This window comes from Haliaeetus leucocephalus, unplaced genomic scaffold (genome assembly GCF_000737465.1).
Source record: "Haliaeetus leucocephalus isolate CR32 unplaced genomic scaffold, Haliaeetus_leucocephalus-4.0 Scaffold206, whole genome shotgun sequence".
In the NCBI taxonomy this organism is placed as follows: domain Eukaryota; kingdom Metazoa; phylum Chordata; class Aves; order Accipitriformes; family Accipitridae; genus Haliaeetus; species Haliaeetus leucocephalus.
The window spans coordinates 12,266,772-12,283,837 of NW_010972642.1; the positions used below are offsets into that span (position 1 = coordinate 12,266,772).

The 17,066-nt window shown below is 46.5% G+C and overlaps 1 protein-coding gene across 1 annotated transcript in view; it reads right to left on the bottom strand.

Annotated features, from left to right (window-relative positions):
• Window positions 1-13,697, bottom strand: part of PAH (phenylalanine hydroxylase) — a 37,837-nt gene extending 24,140 nt beyond the window's left edge. Inside the window, exons 1-2 of the mRNA XM_010566306.1 lie at window positions 13,656-13,697; window positions 9,370-9,477 (exon numbers count right to left, since the gene is read on the bottom strand). Coding sequence (XP_010564608.1) covers window positions 9,370-9,477; window positions 13,656-13,697 — 150 coding nt within the window. The remainder of the gene's footprint in view (window positions 1-9,369; window positions 9,478-13,655) is intronic.
• Window positions 13,698-17,066: the final 3,369 nt, after the last annotated feature.

Sequence of the window (17,066 nt, forward strand, 5' to 3'; positions counted from 1 at the left end):
CATCCATGAAGAAACGCTGTGAGGATCTACTTGTGACCTACAGAGAAGAAAGAGGGAAGCTTTTTTTCTGTACCTCCCTCTAGTTTGAGCTCTCAAGCCCTTTAAGGTTTTCTTGGCTCCTCTCAGTGCTTGCACAGTGCAGGGGGGCATCTGGCCATCAGCAGCAAAGCCCTCATTCACTCCGCCACAAAAGCCAGTTTATTACTTGGTAGGAAACAGCATGCATGTCATTCCTCTGTTTCCTGAGTGTCGCACACCACAGACGAACTTAAATTGTTTGGCTAGATACCAATACAATAAGTTGAAAAGGTCAAAAGCGCATTCGCCAACTGCTGCTCTTGAGAGATGCCGTCCTCGCGGGGCCGTCTGGGGCAAGAGAATGGCCGCCGCTGTCCTGGGCCCCAACGACAATTTGTTTTAGGCCTCCAAAGTCCCGTTTCGCAAACAGACCGCGCATTGTACCCTCCGCTTGGTGAGGCGCTGGGAGGTGGGACGGCCTGGAGCTGGAAGTTGGGATGACTCGGGGCTGGAAAGCTTTTGGCAGAGAGCAGGCGCGGGGGGCTGCCGCACCGTGGAAAGCAGTGTGGGAACGTGGGGCTGGCACCCGGAGCCCGGGGTTATTCAGCTGCTCTACGTAGCCACTCACAAAAGTGGAGAGTGGGTGTAAAACCTCCCCCTGTCAAAGGCTCAGCTCAGGCGCACTGAGGTGCTGCTGTGCTTTCACCTTGCACTGATGTGTCGGGGTGTTGTATTTTTGTCTCTGCGTAGATTCACGGGGGAATGGGGTCCTGGGCCCCGACTGGGATTTCTACGTCTTGCAGAGGCTGTGATAACATGGACCACTCTTGGGTGGCTGTTATCCCCTGCTTCCCTTCCCCACCCACAAGTGTTCATCCCTGCCTCGGCATCCCTTCCCTGGAGACAGCAGAGCTGTTTGAGAGATCACACAGGCACCTTAACTATATCCCTTTTTTTTTTTGGCCAGGTGATTTTTCCACCATACCAGCTCTCCAACCTGGCTCAGCGAGCAACTGCACAAACAGCGGTGCCCACAAAATGACAGGAATGATGCAGGGGTTGGGAACAAAGAGAGAAGCTGCAGGGTGGGCACAAGGCATGCTTAAGGCAGCAGGAGCATCGATGCCTCCTGAAGTATCCCCACAACCTGAGAGAGTGGGAAAAAGGAAAAAAAAATAAGAAGACAGGGAAGCAGGAGCTCTTGGAGACAGTCACCTCCTTTCTTACACTTGAGATAAGCAGAACAGCTTCCCACAGAGTGTGAAGCTGGTTTGCTGTTTATTTGAGGGGTGCCTGCAGCTCAGCAATGTGCAGAGCCAACCCGTTACCCCTTTGTGTCGAGGCTTCAGGACCTCACAGCAGAGCAACTGAAGGCAGAGCCCTTCTGGTGACTGTTTTCAAAGCAAGAATTCAGCAGCGTATGTCCAACTCCCTGAACTGGCACTCCTGGAGAAACATGCTCTCATACGCTACGCTGTGCCTTGCTACTAAGCCCCTGATTCCAAAATATTTACAGTGGCTCTGTTACTAGAGTTGCTTTACAAATCTGTTTCATTCTAGTCCAACTACTCCATCTAGTGTTTAATCTTCATAGTTCCACATTGTTCAAAAATTTTTTCTATCTTCAGTATTGCTAAATCTTGCAATTGCATCAGGTTGCTCACAGTGGTTGATGCTTTATTTAAAGCTCCAACTTCTGGAAACAAATGGTTACCTGAGAAAGGAGAATGGGGGCACTTTTGGTTTAGTTGTTTATTTTGAGCAGTTTCCAATCTCCCTGTGTTTTTTAGTAGAGCTTGAAGTCTTGACAGTGTATACCTTCATAAGACAGCTAATGAAAAAAATCTGTATTTATTTTATGGAACTTCATGATTTCTGAGCTATTTTTTGTTGATGGAACGTAACTCCTAACCTATCTGGTTTTGGAAGATCTGGGCCGTCACATATTTGAGGCTGCATTCACACCTGAACTATTAACATGAGTCTCTCCTGCCTTTCCTATTTCAGAGCTGGTAGGAATCTGATGACACCATGGCTTGAGATTAGATGTGCCTTTGCTGACTTCACCCCACCACCCATTGCAGCTGCAAAGAACTTGCAGCAGGTTGGTGCTTCCCTACTTCTCCTCGGGTTTATGACCAGCATGAAGGTTGATTCTCTCCTACATGGACACATCCTATCATACAACCACATATCTGCTGGAGTGCTTCTGTGTTGGTAGAGGAGGGGTAGCTCTTCACCTTGCATTTATTTCAAAGCAGCATACTAGGTGATTTCTAATATACTTTTTAACAAGTATTAACAATTCAGAACAGATTTTGCCTTGAGGACTGAGGCTAGCATTAGGTGTAACACCTAATGGAGATCACAGGGGTACAGTACTGCCAGATCCCTTGACGTTAGCTGACGTCACTCAAAATGTCTTGCTTTTTTTCTTAAAACTTTCACTCCTGGGGGTGAAAGATCTCAGCTTTCATTATTTGAATATCCAAGTTAACTGTATCATCTCTATCACTCCCCATTAGAGAAAGAAGTCTGAAGACATGTTCTCAGAGCTCAAAAATCAAGTTAGAACTAAAAGTCCATTTTGTGTAAGTCATGATTTTTGAATGGCAGGGTTAGCGATACAGATACCAATTTACAACAGAGGCAAAGGTGGCCGCAGGAGGAGATTGCCCATCTCCCTGCCTGCCTCACCCCACAGTGCCAGATCTCAGCCTTGGCTCCCTCTCAGAGGCTGGGAAGCAGCTCCAGCCCCTTCCCCAGGTTATTCCAGTCGTGCCATCCTGATGGATCATCTCCCACGCTGCAGCTGCTCCACACTGGTGGGATCAAACCAGCGTGGTGTGACACTACGTAGGCAGTCTTGCAGAGGTCACTGCCAAGAGAAATTAGTCCCACCCTCAGAGAGTTTAATGGCCTGATCATTGGAAAAGAAAAGTTGTGTTTTCATAGCTACCTAGGGAAGCTTTCAGTGGGGATGGATACTTTCTGGGAATGTCATGGGCTACTGCTTCCCATGGCATTTGTATGTCCTTCTGTTTACGCATTATTAAATGCTCCTGTATAGGTTGTTATGACTACGTACAGATGTGAAACTCATCTGCAGCTTGTTTTCATGACTGTTGTCATTAAGAAAGTTTGGCTTCATCAGGAGGCCCCACGTTGTTACCAGGTGAAGAACCATCAACAGTGCTACGGTGCCACTAATCAACATTCAGTGAGGACTGGGGTGAAATCTCCCAAAACAAGGATTTACTTGCAAATTCCTGATATTAAAAAAAAAAAAAAAAAAAGTGACATGTTCTTTTAACCCTTGTTAACAGGCTAGTTCAGGGCTTCCTGAAGGAGGACACTTTCCGAAGCACAAGTAGAAACTCAGTGCCTAATTTCCACAGGAGATCAGAGGGTTGTTAAGAAGTTACGGCGATGCCTTCAGCTGTGGTTTCCCAAGGTGAAGGCAAAGGGAGCCGTCTGGTTCAGCTTTACCGTCCAAGGGCCTTCTCAGCTGAAGACAGTGCTTCCTCATCTTCTCCTTCACATCTGCTAGGGTCTTCCTCACATGACAAGCTCACGGAGGTACAAGGACCCAGAGCCAGCCCCTGCCGGTAAAGAACCCCAAAGGGCAGCCGGCCCCGGAGCAGCCCCTGGTGTCCCTCACTCTGCCCTTCTGCTCCAAACCCGAAGTTCGGCATGAGGCATTCAGCACGATCTAGCCACAAAACACGTGCGGCCGGACAAACCAAAAAGCATATGTGACAGCACGGGGCACTGCGCAAGCACCTAGCAAGAGGGCACTCCTCTCTTTAAACTCGTGCTGGTTAACTAGATCAAGGAGTCCTGCTTTCCTGGCCCTGGGAAGAGGAGAGCTCAGACTGAGGACATGGGTTCGGAGCAGTGAGTTCAGGTGTAATGAAATAATTGTAGCTGTGCATATGCATACTATGATGAAAAAACAAGTCTCTTGCTAGGGCCATGCCTGGTCTGTTCACCTATCGCTGCAGACACCTCCAACACACCCCCTGACCAAAGGGACTGCTCGCTTCTCCTGATCTGGAAACAACCCAAACCACTGCAGAGCCAATACATTCCCGAGGGACGAAAAGGTAACAGTCACTTTGGACTGTCTGTTGAATGAAATAAGCTCCCAAAGAGAACAAGAGCGCAGTCATCTTTGCTGGCTCTGAAAGTGCAGGGTCTCATTTAACCCAGCCCGTTACTCCCATCCAGCCATCCCACGGAGCAGTAACTTACTCTGGGAGCAAGGAGTACTACTCCGTGCAAATAGATGGGGCTGCTTCTGAGCTAGAGCCCTAACCACTGTAAGTAACACCGCTGACAGCTGGACCTTGTACTAAAGTCCTGCTCTGTATTTAGGAAGGTCACGTTAGCGAAGAGGAGGTGGAAGCCCTCTCTCTGAGGATGGGTTGAGCAAATTTGTAATACATTCCAACCCAATGTTTGCCTCGTACTACAGCTGACGTCTTCCACTACTTGTAAATCCATCAGGAAAAGAACTTTAGAGGAGATTAACATATTCACAAATTCATGTGGAAAAATTTCAATTAAAACTGAGGGCAATCCTTTTTACATATTGAAATGTTTAGTTCTGATATTCTTAATGATGAATTTAACTTTGGAAATGCCAATCTTTCTTTGAGGGGGGGCAGATTTTTTTTTTTTCTCTACTTCATTTCTTTCAGCATGGACTTTGTTGTTTAAAAAAGTGATCTCGGTTTCAATAGGCTTTTATCACTACAGAGAAAAATAAACATTCCCATCAAGTGTAACACTTGGGTTAACCCAAAATGCTCTGCTTTGCTTTTCCAGTTTTGATAAGAAACCTGGAAGATTTCTGTCTTTTTCTGATCTGGACTCATACTCTGTGTCCAGTGAATCTAAAGAGGAACATAATTCCACAATGACTATGCTGTCTTCCTGATTTTAAGCATAATGTTTTACTTACGTGTGATGTTCTGCTTCAGACTAAGGTATTTATTCAAGTTTTGGCTTCCTAGCTATCATCTTCTGTAATAGCATGAGACAAATAAACAGCGTAAGGCTGCACCAAGCAGTGCCTTAGTGTACAGCAGGTCCTATTAAAATGAAGTTGGTGTAAAGACTCTGCTGGTGGGTTTATACTGTCTCTGTGGACACCCTCAAGCCTGCAATAAGGTCAGAGGTATTGCCCAAGCAGAACCCACGAGGAAGCTGTATGCACACTAGGACAAGATAAAGATTATGGACAAATAGGCTTTTGAAGTGCAAAATAATTGGGTTTGATAAGCAGAAAGTGAATCTTTACCACATCCCAGTATACACACAGAGCAGCTAGTGTGGAAGCAAAGTGGATTCAGTTTTAGCAATCTGCTTATTGCTGGGCATGATTGAGCTGCTCTGACTTTACAGCACCCGTCAGAGTGCGAGTCTGGCCCCGCGGCCGCTGCGTCTGCACAGGGAAGGTGGAGAAGGGGCTGCAGGGACTGCGCTGTCAGCAGTGGCATAGGGCACCCTGGGTACGGAGCAGTCCGGGAGGAGCAGATTCACGCAGCCGGGCAAGGATTTGCAAAACAGACGGGGGACAAGAGCCAGGGGTCAGAAGAGCTTAGGAGCCTGCTGAGGTCTGGTGTTTGGGGGGGGTATTCCTGAGTGCTGCTTGTTTTGGTGTGTGAGACTGGGAAAGGATTCTCCTCCCACCCAAAGTGGTTGTTGAACCCGTCCACAGGCACAGTCTGGGTTTGCTTTTAGAGACAGAAATGCTTTCAGCTTAAAAAGCCATATAGTCTTTCTTTAAATATGTGCCTGCCCTTCTGAGGGTCCAGTCCTTCTTCCATACAGACTGCTTGCTCTTTTTGGACATTATGCATTGGCCCAACATTGAAAGGTATTACAGAGAATATGAATCAAGAGTAAACTTACGAAAAAAGTGGCAGAACTGGGTACATTTTGGACATAAAGCCAGCAGACGTAAGGAGCTGAGTACATAGAGGACATTCCTCAGAAAAAAAAAGCCTTCAAGCTACATAGGAAAAACAACAGTTGTCACTGTAGCCACATATTTTTGTGCAACTGGGACCTGAAGAGAAAACAAGAGTTTGGGTCTTTGAGCAAAAAAGCAAACATGAGAACATGCAGCACTCACTCTATCAACTGCCTGAGCAACCCTGAGGGATGTTTGAGTAGGACAAACATTAATGTTTCCCCAAAACACACTGAAATTCTCTTAAACTTGGCATCTCGGTGACAGGACATAATTCTGCGCCGTGAGCGCTCTCTCTGTAGCCGCTGGCCTTGTGCTTTCACCTACCTGTACATGGGGGTCCCCTACTTTCGGTCCATCCTGGCCCCCACTGGAAGCTTACCCAGTTCATCTGGACTGTGTTTGGACACTACGTCCTTCCCTGGGAGGTTTGCCTCCTGCGTGAGTACAGATGACATCGAGACTGGGGAGTAGCCATGGTGCTTGATGAACCAGCAGTTTGGGCTCTTGCTCCCCATGGAGATCAGGCTGTGGTGGGGGCTAATGGCTGGCCAAGTTTCATCCCAGCACAGAAGTAGGACATGGGCAAGATGGGAACCTGGGAGTGAGGAGCTGCTCCTGCCTCCCAGATAGGGACACAAGAGTGACTGAACAGCCCTCCCAGAGTAACAGAAATTTTTTCTCCAGCTCTTAAACCAACAAGAGGATGAACCTTCCCAGGTCCACACAGACAACTCCTTTACAGAAAGGCAGCCTGGCTGCTGATGGCACCACGAGGTCTCTCCTTTCTTTAGGTATCCCCTCAATTCCCTGTGTCTCAGTCCGGATCTTGCTTCCATGCTTTCTTCCCTGTCTTGGGAGAGGATTTATTTTTAAGAGTTTCATATTTACAGCTCACTTAACCCTCCTCCTCCCTGCTTCATGTCCCAGAGTAGTTTTATAGATTGGCTAGAGAAGAGGCAAAATCCTCAAAGCCAGTGCCAGAGGCACTGTCCCTTAATCGCTCCCAAGCACAAGCTGGGAGGAGAAGATGGTTGAGCCGTGCTCTCTGCCCGCATTCCCACACACCAGTGCCCAGAGAGACCCCGGCAGCCTCAGCAAGGATCAGAGGTGCTCCAGATGCACCACGCGTGGCCGTCAGCACCAGCGGCCGCACAAGGTCTGGCTCTCTGCGGCCGTCGACGGCTGCAGTGCCGCGTCTGCTCCAGGGAACGCTCTGATCATATTTTGTGGCTTTTGAGTTTTCCTTTTTCCTACTTCATGTGGTCGCGTGAGGCAATGACAGCCAGAGCAGCCGTCCCCACGTCTCTTCCTTGTGCCATCCCCCTGAGACAAACCCACTGCGTTTCCCCGGGCCAGCGCCAAGGCAGCGACAGAAACCCTGGAACAAGGCGAGGGGTCTCCCTGCCCACAGGACACCACCAACAGAGAGTCTGAACCAACTGCTGTAGCTAATCTGCACCTCGCAGTTGATTTTATTAAGCACGGAAGGGGTACAAGAGGAAAAAAAACTCCTCTCGAGGTCTTCCTCCTTGTTGCCCCACTTCATCTGCCTATCACCACCTTCCCCATCTCTGCTGCGGATGTCACTGAGCACAAAGTCTGCGTCTCTGAGGCACCATGGTTATGGCCCAGGTGGGGAAGGGTGGAGGTTATCTCAGCCGTGCATGCACAGGAGTCCTACACCACTGTATACAGGGCGAGATCCTTTGCACTGAGTTAGAACAGCCCAAGGGCTGCTCTGGTTTACACACCCCAACGCTTATGAATTCACTAATGGCAGCCCCGAGGAGCTGAAGCTGCAGGTCAGGCTTGTACCATTAAATCCCTTTCCTCCAGCCACCCGTCCGATTCCCTACTACATTGCTAACAACATGCAAAACTGATATCAGAGCACCTATGCCAGGTCTCTTGGCAAGCCTTGGTGCTGGGGGAGACCGCAAGTTTGCACAGAAAGAATTGGCTTCGCTGGGATGGGAAACCACCCAGGCAGCAGCGCAGACTTCTTCAGCTGAGGCCCTTTCCCTCAGTTGCCATCATGTTCACTGGGGAAAACCATGACTCAGCCGGTCTAGTTTAGGTACCTGCTTGGCAGCAAGAAGAGTCACATCCAAGAAGTTGCTACTTCTCTCTTCCCTATACTAGCTACCCTGCAGATTTTCCTTCAGGGCTGACAGCAATTTGGTTAGTAGACAGCAATGCATTTAACCAGAGAATATCAACAACCTCCTTAATTCACTCAGAGACGTGCACGCCACCGACGTACGGACATTTTGCAGGACTGTATTACAGTTGTCAGTTCACAGATTTAGACTAGCTCTGCTGCTGTTGGTATGAATTTCCCTTCATCTTAATGAATCAAATATGTCCTATAACTCAGAATTATTTTTCATTTGTACTAATACCACACAAACCTTTCATTTCCTAGTCAATTCAGTTTATGAATGGAAAGTATGCAGGCCACAACTTTTTACAGTGCTCTATAGAAAGAGCTGCTTTCAGGCACAATTATTACATGATGATGTTCTGAAAAACAAGGTCACAAAACCAATATAACACTGTATTTGCTTGGGAGGACAGAGTACAGAGCTGTGTGTGTTGCAACACAACCATCCCGAATTGCAAGGATTTCGTGCTTTTTAAACAGCATCCATGACATCTGGGAAATATTTCTGCAAGAATAAATAGGCACACAATGTCCTGAAAGGTAAATGGCTCCTTGTTTCCCCAAGAGCTTTCCAAATCAGTCAGTGCAAGTTGCTGAGTCCCTTTGGTGTAAACAAAGTGCTGTCATTTTGATGCTGTTTTGTAGGTATCCTCTACCCACTCCGTAGAAGTACCACTGGTGGGAAGATGGTGAGCTTATTTATATCAGATTTACTGAGGTGAACAAGGGCTAAGGGGATGGTAGCTGCCCCCAGTAGAAATACTTCATGCAACATGTGCACTATGAGTCACATGGCTCACATGCAGGTTATATTTGCCTTTCTATACGTATACACATATACATACACATACATACTCATATGTCAATCTCAGGTTATGGCCCAATTCTCTTCTGTCTCTTACTCAAGCACTTACAGTGGAATATTTCCTTCCTAAATGGAGAAAATGTGGGTTTTTTCCACCCTCATATCAGTTCAAAATAGAGGTTTTAATTTAAAAGTTTGAAATTAAATTTTAACTTAAAAAGGCTACTTCTGTTCCAAGATTTTAAGGGATTTTTAACCCCAGAAAAGAAATGTATGCTGCTTTCCCCCTTTATGGCAATGAAATGGAATCACAAACATGACCACAAACACCCTGAGCAAATGCTGCTGCAATGCAAAAATGTAAAGACTTGGTCAGGTCTCCTGAAGGAAAATATTTACCTCAAATGTGCGCAGAACTTTAGCCAATGCCCCAACTTCTTCTTTCAGAGAGAAAATCAAAGAAATCACACCACTTTTGTTTGAGGACTCTTCAATGTACATGGATTCCTGAAAGAAAAGAAAACAAACACGCAAACCATTTACATTCACCCTAGGAGTCAGTTTTTCTTTACTCCATTTCCCTTTTGCACGGCATCAGCAATGTAAAGAGGGTAGGAAGTTACTTTAAGTGGGAACCAAGGCAACTGTTGCTGCCAGAAGTAGAGCAGCTCTGGGGCTGCTCTGATTTATGATGGTAGAGCCACAAATCCCTTCTTTCAAACTAGGACCCATGTAGGAGCGAGGTAGTCAAAAAGGACATGAAAATAGTCTAATATCGTCTCTGCTTTGCTTCACCTCTCAAGTGTACCAAGCTCACGGATGACTGGAAACATTTCTGCACTTTGGTTTCAGCTACAGTGCAAAGACCTTCCCTCAGGCTTTCTTTTCATTAACACTCAGGATTAAGCAGAGCAATGTAGATGAGCTCTGTGCAGAGATGCTGGCCACAATCTACGTTTCCTTTCAGTTCTGCTTGTACCTTCCAGGTAGCCGCAGGAGAGGTGGTATTCACAAGAGGGATATGGAAGGTGGTTTAAAAACAAAATAACAACAAAAAAAAAAAAAAAAGGAAGAATGTTGGAGCAAATATTTGGATCTTCCCTAAATCCCACAGTGAGTAAAGGCTCAGTTAGGGCAAGAAGTGTTTTCGTTTATGTTTGTTCCCTTTCTCTTATTGGTCTTCTGCTCTGCAAATTCCAAAAGGCAAATTCCAGTATTCCCAGGCAAGGAGAATGTTTATTTTAATTGTTTTCGTGGTTCTCATTACCAGAATGCCTTGGTATGTCTCAGTACATGTGTTTCTTTTCACAAAACCCGTGTTAAGTAGGGAAGAGCTATTTCACCATTTCAGAAACAGGAAACTGAGTCCTAAAGTGCGGCCAGATTTTCAAAATTATCTGGGTACCTGACATGGCAGGTAAGTGCCCGCTGACATTTCCAGAATCAATTGATTTTTCTGATGTCACAGTAAGTCAGGTGCACAACCATCACAAACTTTTGGAAGTCACATTAATGCCTTATTGGTTGGGGTTTCTTTAACGACTACCGGCCTTGGGCAAATTGCCCCTGGTTGGTATTTCAAAGGTCACACCAGAGGGCTGCAACACAGACCTACTGATGTAACAAGTCCTGGGCCAAAACTTGATTCAAGGCATCCATTCAATTTTTGTATCTGTATTTTCAGTCAGACCCTGTCCTCATTATAGCTATTGCTTGATTTAACATATAAATCAGAGTATAAAGAATCTCAGTTCCCAAATATTGTCCTCAGAAAAGACAGTCTTTGTAGCAGACAAATTAATAATCAAATCCAGCTGCCCTGAAGCCATAAAGTTCTTGGTGGGGCTACATTTTCTGAGGCAGTGTCTTAAGGAATGGCCTTCCCTTGTAATGTAAATAATTGTTGATTCTTCAGGCCATCTGAGGCTGCTGCTAACCTGAGAATTCTTTGTCAGAGACTGGCAACAGGGAGACTGGCTTTATTTCCAGTGATTGCAAAGGTTATCCAAAAGTTTTCCACCTTTATGGGGAACCTCCAGCAGGAACTGTAGTGGAAATACTAGTTTTACGCACCAGAAGGAAGATTGTCAACCTGTTCAACTGTGACACTTCCCGCAGCATCTCTGGGTCTCCTGCGTTCTCACCCAGCCAGGGAGCCAGCCCAGCTCTTACTTGATGGGGTCCAAGAGGAAAAGCAATCAGATGTAATGTAGCAACTGGCTAATGAAACCCATTAACAGCTCAAGCAACCACAAGGGAAAACAATGACAGGAGTCTGTCAAAAGGCAAACCAAACATCAGTAGTCCTGAAATTTTATGAGAGTGTAACCAAAACTGTCATCTGAAATACTGTCCATGCATTGCTTTGACCTTCTGCTTTCCCCCACCACAACCAAAAGTGATCTTAAGGACAGAACTGTGCTACACCAGTGTCTGCCCGATGGACCGAGAATTTTTCGTAGTCTGCACCAAACTGTTTTAAATGCCATGCAGTTATGTTTTCAAAATACCATTGCCAAGGCATGCTGCGCGGACAAACTTCTGTGGCAGGTTGGCTTGAATCCACCTGACAAAGGAAGACTGTGTGGTTTGGACACCTTCAGGGAATATAATGCAAGGTTCAAGTCCTGCAAGGTAATTCTGATGTTAATTGATCTCTTTATACCATGCAAACACCCAAAAATGCCTTAAAAAACCTTCTTTCCAACCCAGACAGATTGTCATCGGTCACTAGCCTTGATGTGTTGAGATCAGTCACTTTCAATCTGTCCTCACTCATTTTCCCACTCTAGTAAATTGATTTATGTTGATGCTTAAAAGTTACACATGTTGCAGTAGGGAGTAGGCACTAAGCCTGCAATAGAGTGATACTTGCTTAACTCCTTGCACATCTGCATATGCACTTAGTTCACTGGAAGATCTCTGTACAAACGTTAGTTCGTGCCTGAGCCTGTCCATAGAGATGACAGCTTTCATTGCAAGGGGAAAGAAGAGTAAAATGACTGCTTTCCTGGTACCCAGTTCTTATCAACATATATGGAGACAATATACGTCAATACACACTGGAGATAATATACATCAACATATACACTGGAGGCAATATACATCAACATACACACAGGCACTCACATCTATTGCTGAGCTTTTTGCAGTACCTATGCATAGTTTTAACTATTGATCACAGTTTATCCATTCTCAATTCTAATTTCTTGCTTTTTAACATATAGAGAGGAATTGCAACTTTGGGGTAGTTCTACTGTTCTATTACTACTGTGATTATGATTAAGAGTTGAACAAATTGTTTCACTGTCATTGAAATATTGCCTATATGACATGTATACATGATTTATAAATGTAGCGTGGAATAAATTAAAGCTCTAATTTTCTTCCAGCTCCTTTTTTTTTCAGGAAGTAAAATAAGTACCAGTTGATGAACATGAACATCCATTCCTAGACCTAGTACAGTCTCAATGATAGGTGAGATATAGATACAAGGATGGGTTTACCTGAGCGCAGTGCAAATCTGCATTTTTAGTCAACCACTTCACATACAGATTAACATTGCCTTTCTGACACATGTGGCAGCATTGGAGGTCAATAAAACAGACCTGTCAGCCTTCTAATCCATTTCTGAGCTGGTTAGATAAAGCCCTTCAGAATGAATTCCAACATTGTTAAAGCCAGAGCAAGCTTTGCTTGCAGTTTCAATGAGAGAAAAAATTCACCGCTGTGCCATAAATTCTAGACTTACTAGATATACAAAATAGTAGGAAAAAAATGGGAAGAATATTTCAAAGGAAGTAAGATTCCCAAGTTACTTCTGAAACTGGAGCTAGTTTCCAAGTCAGACTTCTTAAGGCATTTAGATGCTCGGCTCCCATAGATGCCATTGAGACCAAGCAATTATAGAACTTGGAAAAGCAGCAAGGTGAGACCCTAGAGAATTGTTGCGGGAGTTCAGACTCAGCACACAAAGCAGTAGGAAACCAGGCTGCTTCAGCTGCTCCGCTCTTAAAAAGGCATGTAGAAACTGCAGCCCTTTTTTGCACATCTTCTGCAGCTTGTCTCTGGGTTCAGCAGCATCGCCTAGGACACGTACATGCAGAGTTCGGTCCTAATAATTAACCAAGCTGACCTCAGGTTATGTCACTGCCCATGCAGTAACTATAGTGCCTGTAATGGAAAGGCATGGGCTTCAGAACTTTACTGTATTTCTCAAAGCAAAGGGTTCAAAATAAGTCAGTAAACATTAAAAAAGGGGACATCGGAGTCCCAAAGTTTGACAAATAGCTCCCAGAAGAGCACATAACTTCATCTGCTTTCCTTTAACAGAAGAAGACAGCTTGCTTTCATCACACAGGCTCAAGACCTCTAATTAGCTGCTGGTCTTTGCTGCTGCTTCTTCTCTCTGCCATATATGCAAGGATACTATCGCAATGTTCATTTTCGTTCTCATTGCACTTTTGCGAGCACAATTAACAACAGACAAGCGTGCTGGCTGCCAAAAGGGAGAACGGTGGCAACCAGGCAAAGCATTGAGACGGGTGCGTTGTTTCCTCCCATCCCGGGACACGCTGCCTCTCGGAGAGCGGGGAACAAGATTTGCAAGGGGGGGGGGGGGGCAGGAGGGAGGCAGTCACAGCTCCCCCCCTGCAAAGAGTGGGCACACAGACCCCATCGCTTACCTGGAAAGGGTCGCCATTCATTTTGCAGTGCTGCGCATCCATGTTGCAGAAGCAGTGATGCCCACGCAGGGAGGCCCCTCGGTCGCTGCAGGTGAAGCCTTCTGACCTTGCTGCAGCGGCCAGAGCTCTGCGCAAAGGTATTTAAAGTGGAGCGAGCAAGGCAAAGCCATCCCCTTCCCCCCAGTTCCCCAGTTCCCTCCCCTGGACACCGTGCCAACGGGGCGTTCTCCCTACACCCCCCCCCCCCCCACCCCTGGCACGCGGACAAGCCGCTCCACGCCGGCCGGCCCCTGCAAGTCCCACCCCGGCACGTAGCTGCTTTCCAGCATATTGTTTCTATCTGTGCCCAACGTGGACGAGCGGCATGCTTTGAATTAACAGCCTCCCTCCTCCCGATCAACATCAGCCGCTGTTTCCATTTTTGCACGTCAACGCGTCATCTGTGGTTCAGGCACCCCCCCCATCCCTTCCCACCGCCGCGTGTGTGTCCAGCCTCAGGTGGGTTTCCCATCGGGGCTCGCTTCCAAGTGACCAGAGATCAGATGTTCTCTGGAATCCGCTCTTCAGATGCCAGACAAAAGCCAGGGAGGGCTGGGACACAGCTCAGCAGCTGAGGGATTTGTCCTTTAGTAGGACCTTTTGGGTTGTATCCAAGAGGTCAGAGAGCAGGAGACATCGCTCCACACACCAGACGTTGGAGAGAGAGACCTGGCGTGAAGGAAACGTGAGACATGAGTTAACTGCATGAACCTCACATTGGGATACGAGTCTGATCGTGGAGAAAGGGAAGAAGGTCAAGGAAGAAAAGAAGCAGGGAAAAGATGACCAGAGCTAGAGGGCGGGAGGATGCAGAAGAACTGCCGAAGGTGTTCGTGGGCTTCTATAGAGCGTCAGCCATGGAGAGCTACATGGCGGGGGGGGCATGAATGATTTCAGAAAAGGTTGGTAACGGTCTGATATAAAAAAGCCCAGCTTTGGCTTAGAGAGAGTCACCAAAGGGGTTGAGGGAATAATGGAAAGCTGTAGCCCAATACCGGAGGGCAGGTGAAAAAAAACACAACTGGTCAAGTATCTGTCTTGGTATCTATCTGTACCGAGACAAACTATGTCAAGGCAGGTAATCTTGCTATATTTTTGTGACAAAGATAAATTCTATGGAATAGAGAAATCATCTGTTTACAGTTATTTTAGCCTTGAGGGAAGCTCTACTGCATGCACCAATGCAAACTCAGATTGACAAATACTAACAAAGACTTATCATGAATTATTGGTACTTAAAAAAATCCAATAGCTGCTAAATCTGATCAGCCTTATAGTAGGGAAACTGAGTGGAGCCACCTTCAGGGCTCTCAGTCCGAACCCATGTTGAACCCCATGACTGCGGAGTCAGAATCCAGCCCACCAAAATTATCAACTGTATAATGTGCTTCTGAAGTAACTAACTCGGTGCTTTGGGGGTGAATACAAACCTTTTTCAGAAGAACTGCTTGTTTGGGCATCCTGTGGCTGCACGCAGGGATAGAAAGTTATTTTCTGAAGTGATCAGCAAGCCTGTGGTACGGGCTGGCAGGTCAAGGTAGGCAGCCAAATACAATACACACAAAATACACCGGGTCCTGCTGACACCGTGGCAGCGGGTTGGGGCAAGGAGAGATGGAGTGGTAGGGGAAAGGGAGGTTAACCTTAGTAATCGCCAGCAGTATAAAAACTCCTGGTTTTGAACTGCTCGGCCAATAAGTTCACTACGGAAGCCAGTATTTTGTGTCCTGTGTTTGTGCAACACCAGGCACAAGTCCTATCTGTGATAGGGACATTGAAGACCACCTTGCAAAAAAAAAAAAAAAGTAGTGAGGTGAGGATGGTGACAACCCTGATTATAGTAGCCCCTGTGCAGGGCAGGACAGCCTCCAGCAACCGGTCTTGTTTACTTTCCCCACACACCATGCCTCACTACCTGGTGTATTTTTCAACCAGATTTTAAAAAACTGAAATGGATGTCCTAAGGCTGGCCAAAATAACTATGGCATCCGAAGTCATAAACTATTTTTTCTGACATTTTTTTGTGCCTTCCTTTTTCTTTGGTTTTTTCCTTCTCTTTTCACTAGCCTTTGATCAATCTTTTTTCCTTCTCTGTGTTTTTTACAGGCATTTGGTCTTTTTTCCTTGCTTCCACCCCTTTCCTTAACTACTACACCCTGTGTTCACTCTACCCTGACAGTAATGGCAAGGCAAAGTGAAATATAGGGTATGCAAAACACTGCTTATGCCAAATCCTCATAATTATCTATTTTGCCTCCTCCTACCCCCTGCTTTTTCTATTTATGTTGCAACCTTATCTCTTGCTCTTATTGCTACATAATCATAATACTATCACCAGTGTATTGCCACCAGCTGACTGTTTAATCAGCCTGGACTGTCAGAGGTTGCCTAGTAGCAAAAGGCACTAGCTGGGGGAAGCAAAGCTCCTTCTTGCCAGGAAGAAGTCCTAAATTCTCTTGTTCTGGAGCAAAGTTGTGTGCGTGTGTGTGTGTCCCAGTGCCATTACAGTATGAACACACAATTGCATCAGTACTGGTTACCTTGGACCATTTCAATCACTCTTTGAAGTACTAGTTCAGCATAGGGAGCACAGGTTCGTCCCCCTGCAGTGACATTGCTAACTGGGATTTCCCACTTGGGTTTCAAGTTACCCCATGTGTCTGGTTCCCCAGGCCCTGGGTGAGCACCTGAGCTTTGGGTCTACTAGACCTTCTCTGGGCTTTTGCTGCAGCACCGTGCAAGCCCACCCCTTTCAGCCTTCTGCAGATAGGCACTGATGTCCCACATCGTTGCCTTCATCTAAAAAACACCTTTTCTCCCTCGGAAACACACACTTTCTTGGGGCACACCCACACGTGCATCCAGCCCTGGCTGTGCTGCTCAGCCACAACTACGAGGGCTCTTTACACCGAAAATTGGCAGGTTCCCTTGGCCGGCATGATGCAAGTTCAAAGGGCCACAGACTTTGGCTGCTTCTCAGACTGCTCTTTCCCTCCTCTGCCTTTAGCCAGTATTTGCAGAGCGGTGGCTTCCCCAGAGCTGTGTGTTTTCTGGTTTGGGCAGGGATGCCCCTTTCCACGGCAAGGAGATTGGGACAATCCTTGGCCTGCAGCTCCCTGCCCTGGATGTCCCAGAGGGTTTAAGGGAGCAATAGAGAGAAGCTTTTCTAGTAAAACCTGAAAAATTCCCAACTGAGGATTCAGTGAGTAGCTCGGGGGGTGTGTGTGATGGCGGGGAGCGGGGTGAGCCCCCCCTTACCGATATCACGTACGCATTTACCAGAGGTCTCCAGGTGCTGCATGTCTCCGTTAGGTGCCAGCCAGGCTGCGTTTCCTCGCACCCGGGTCTACACGGTGGTTGCAACATCCAGCC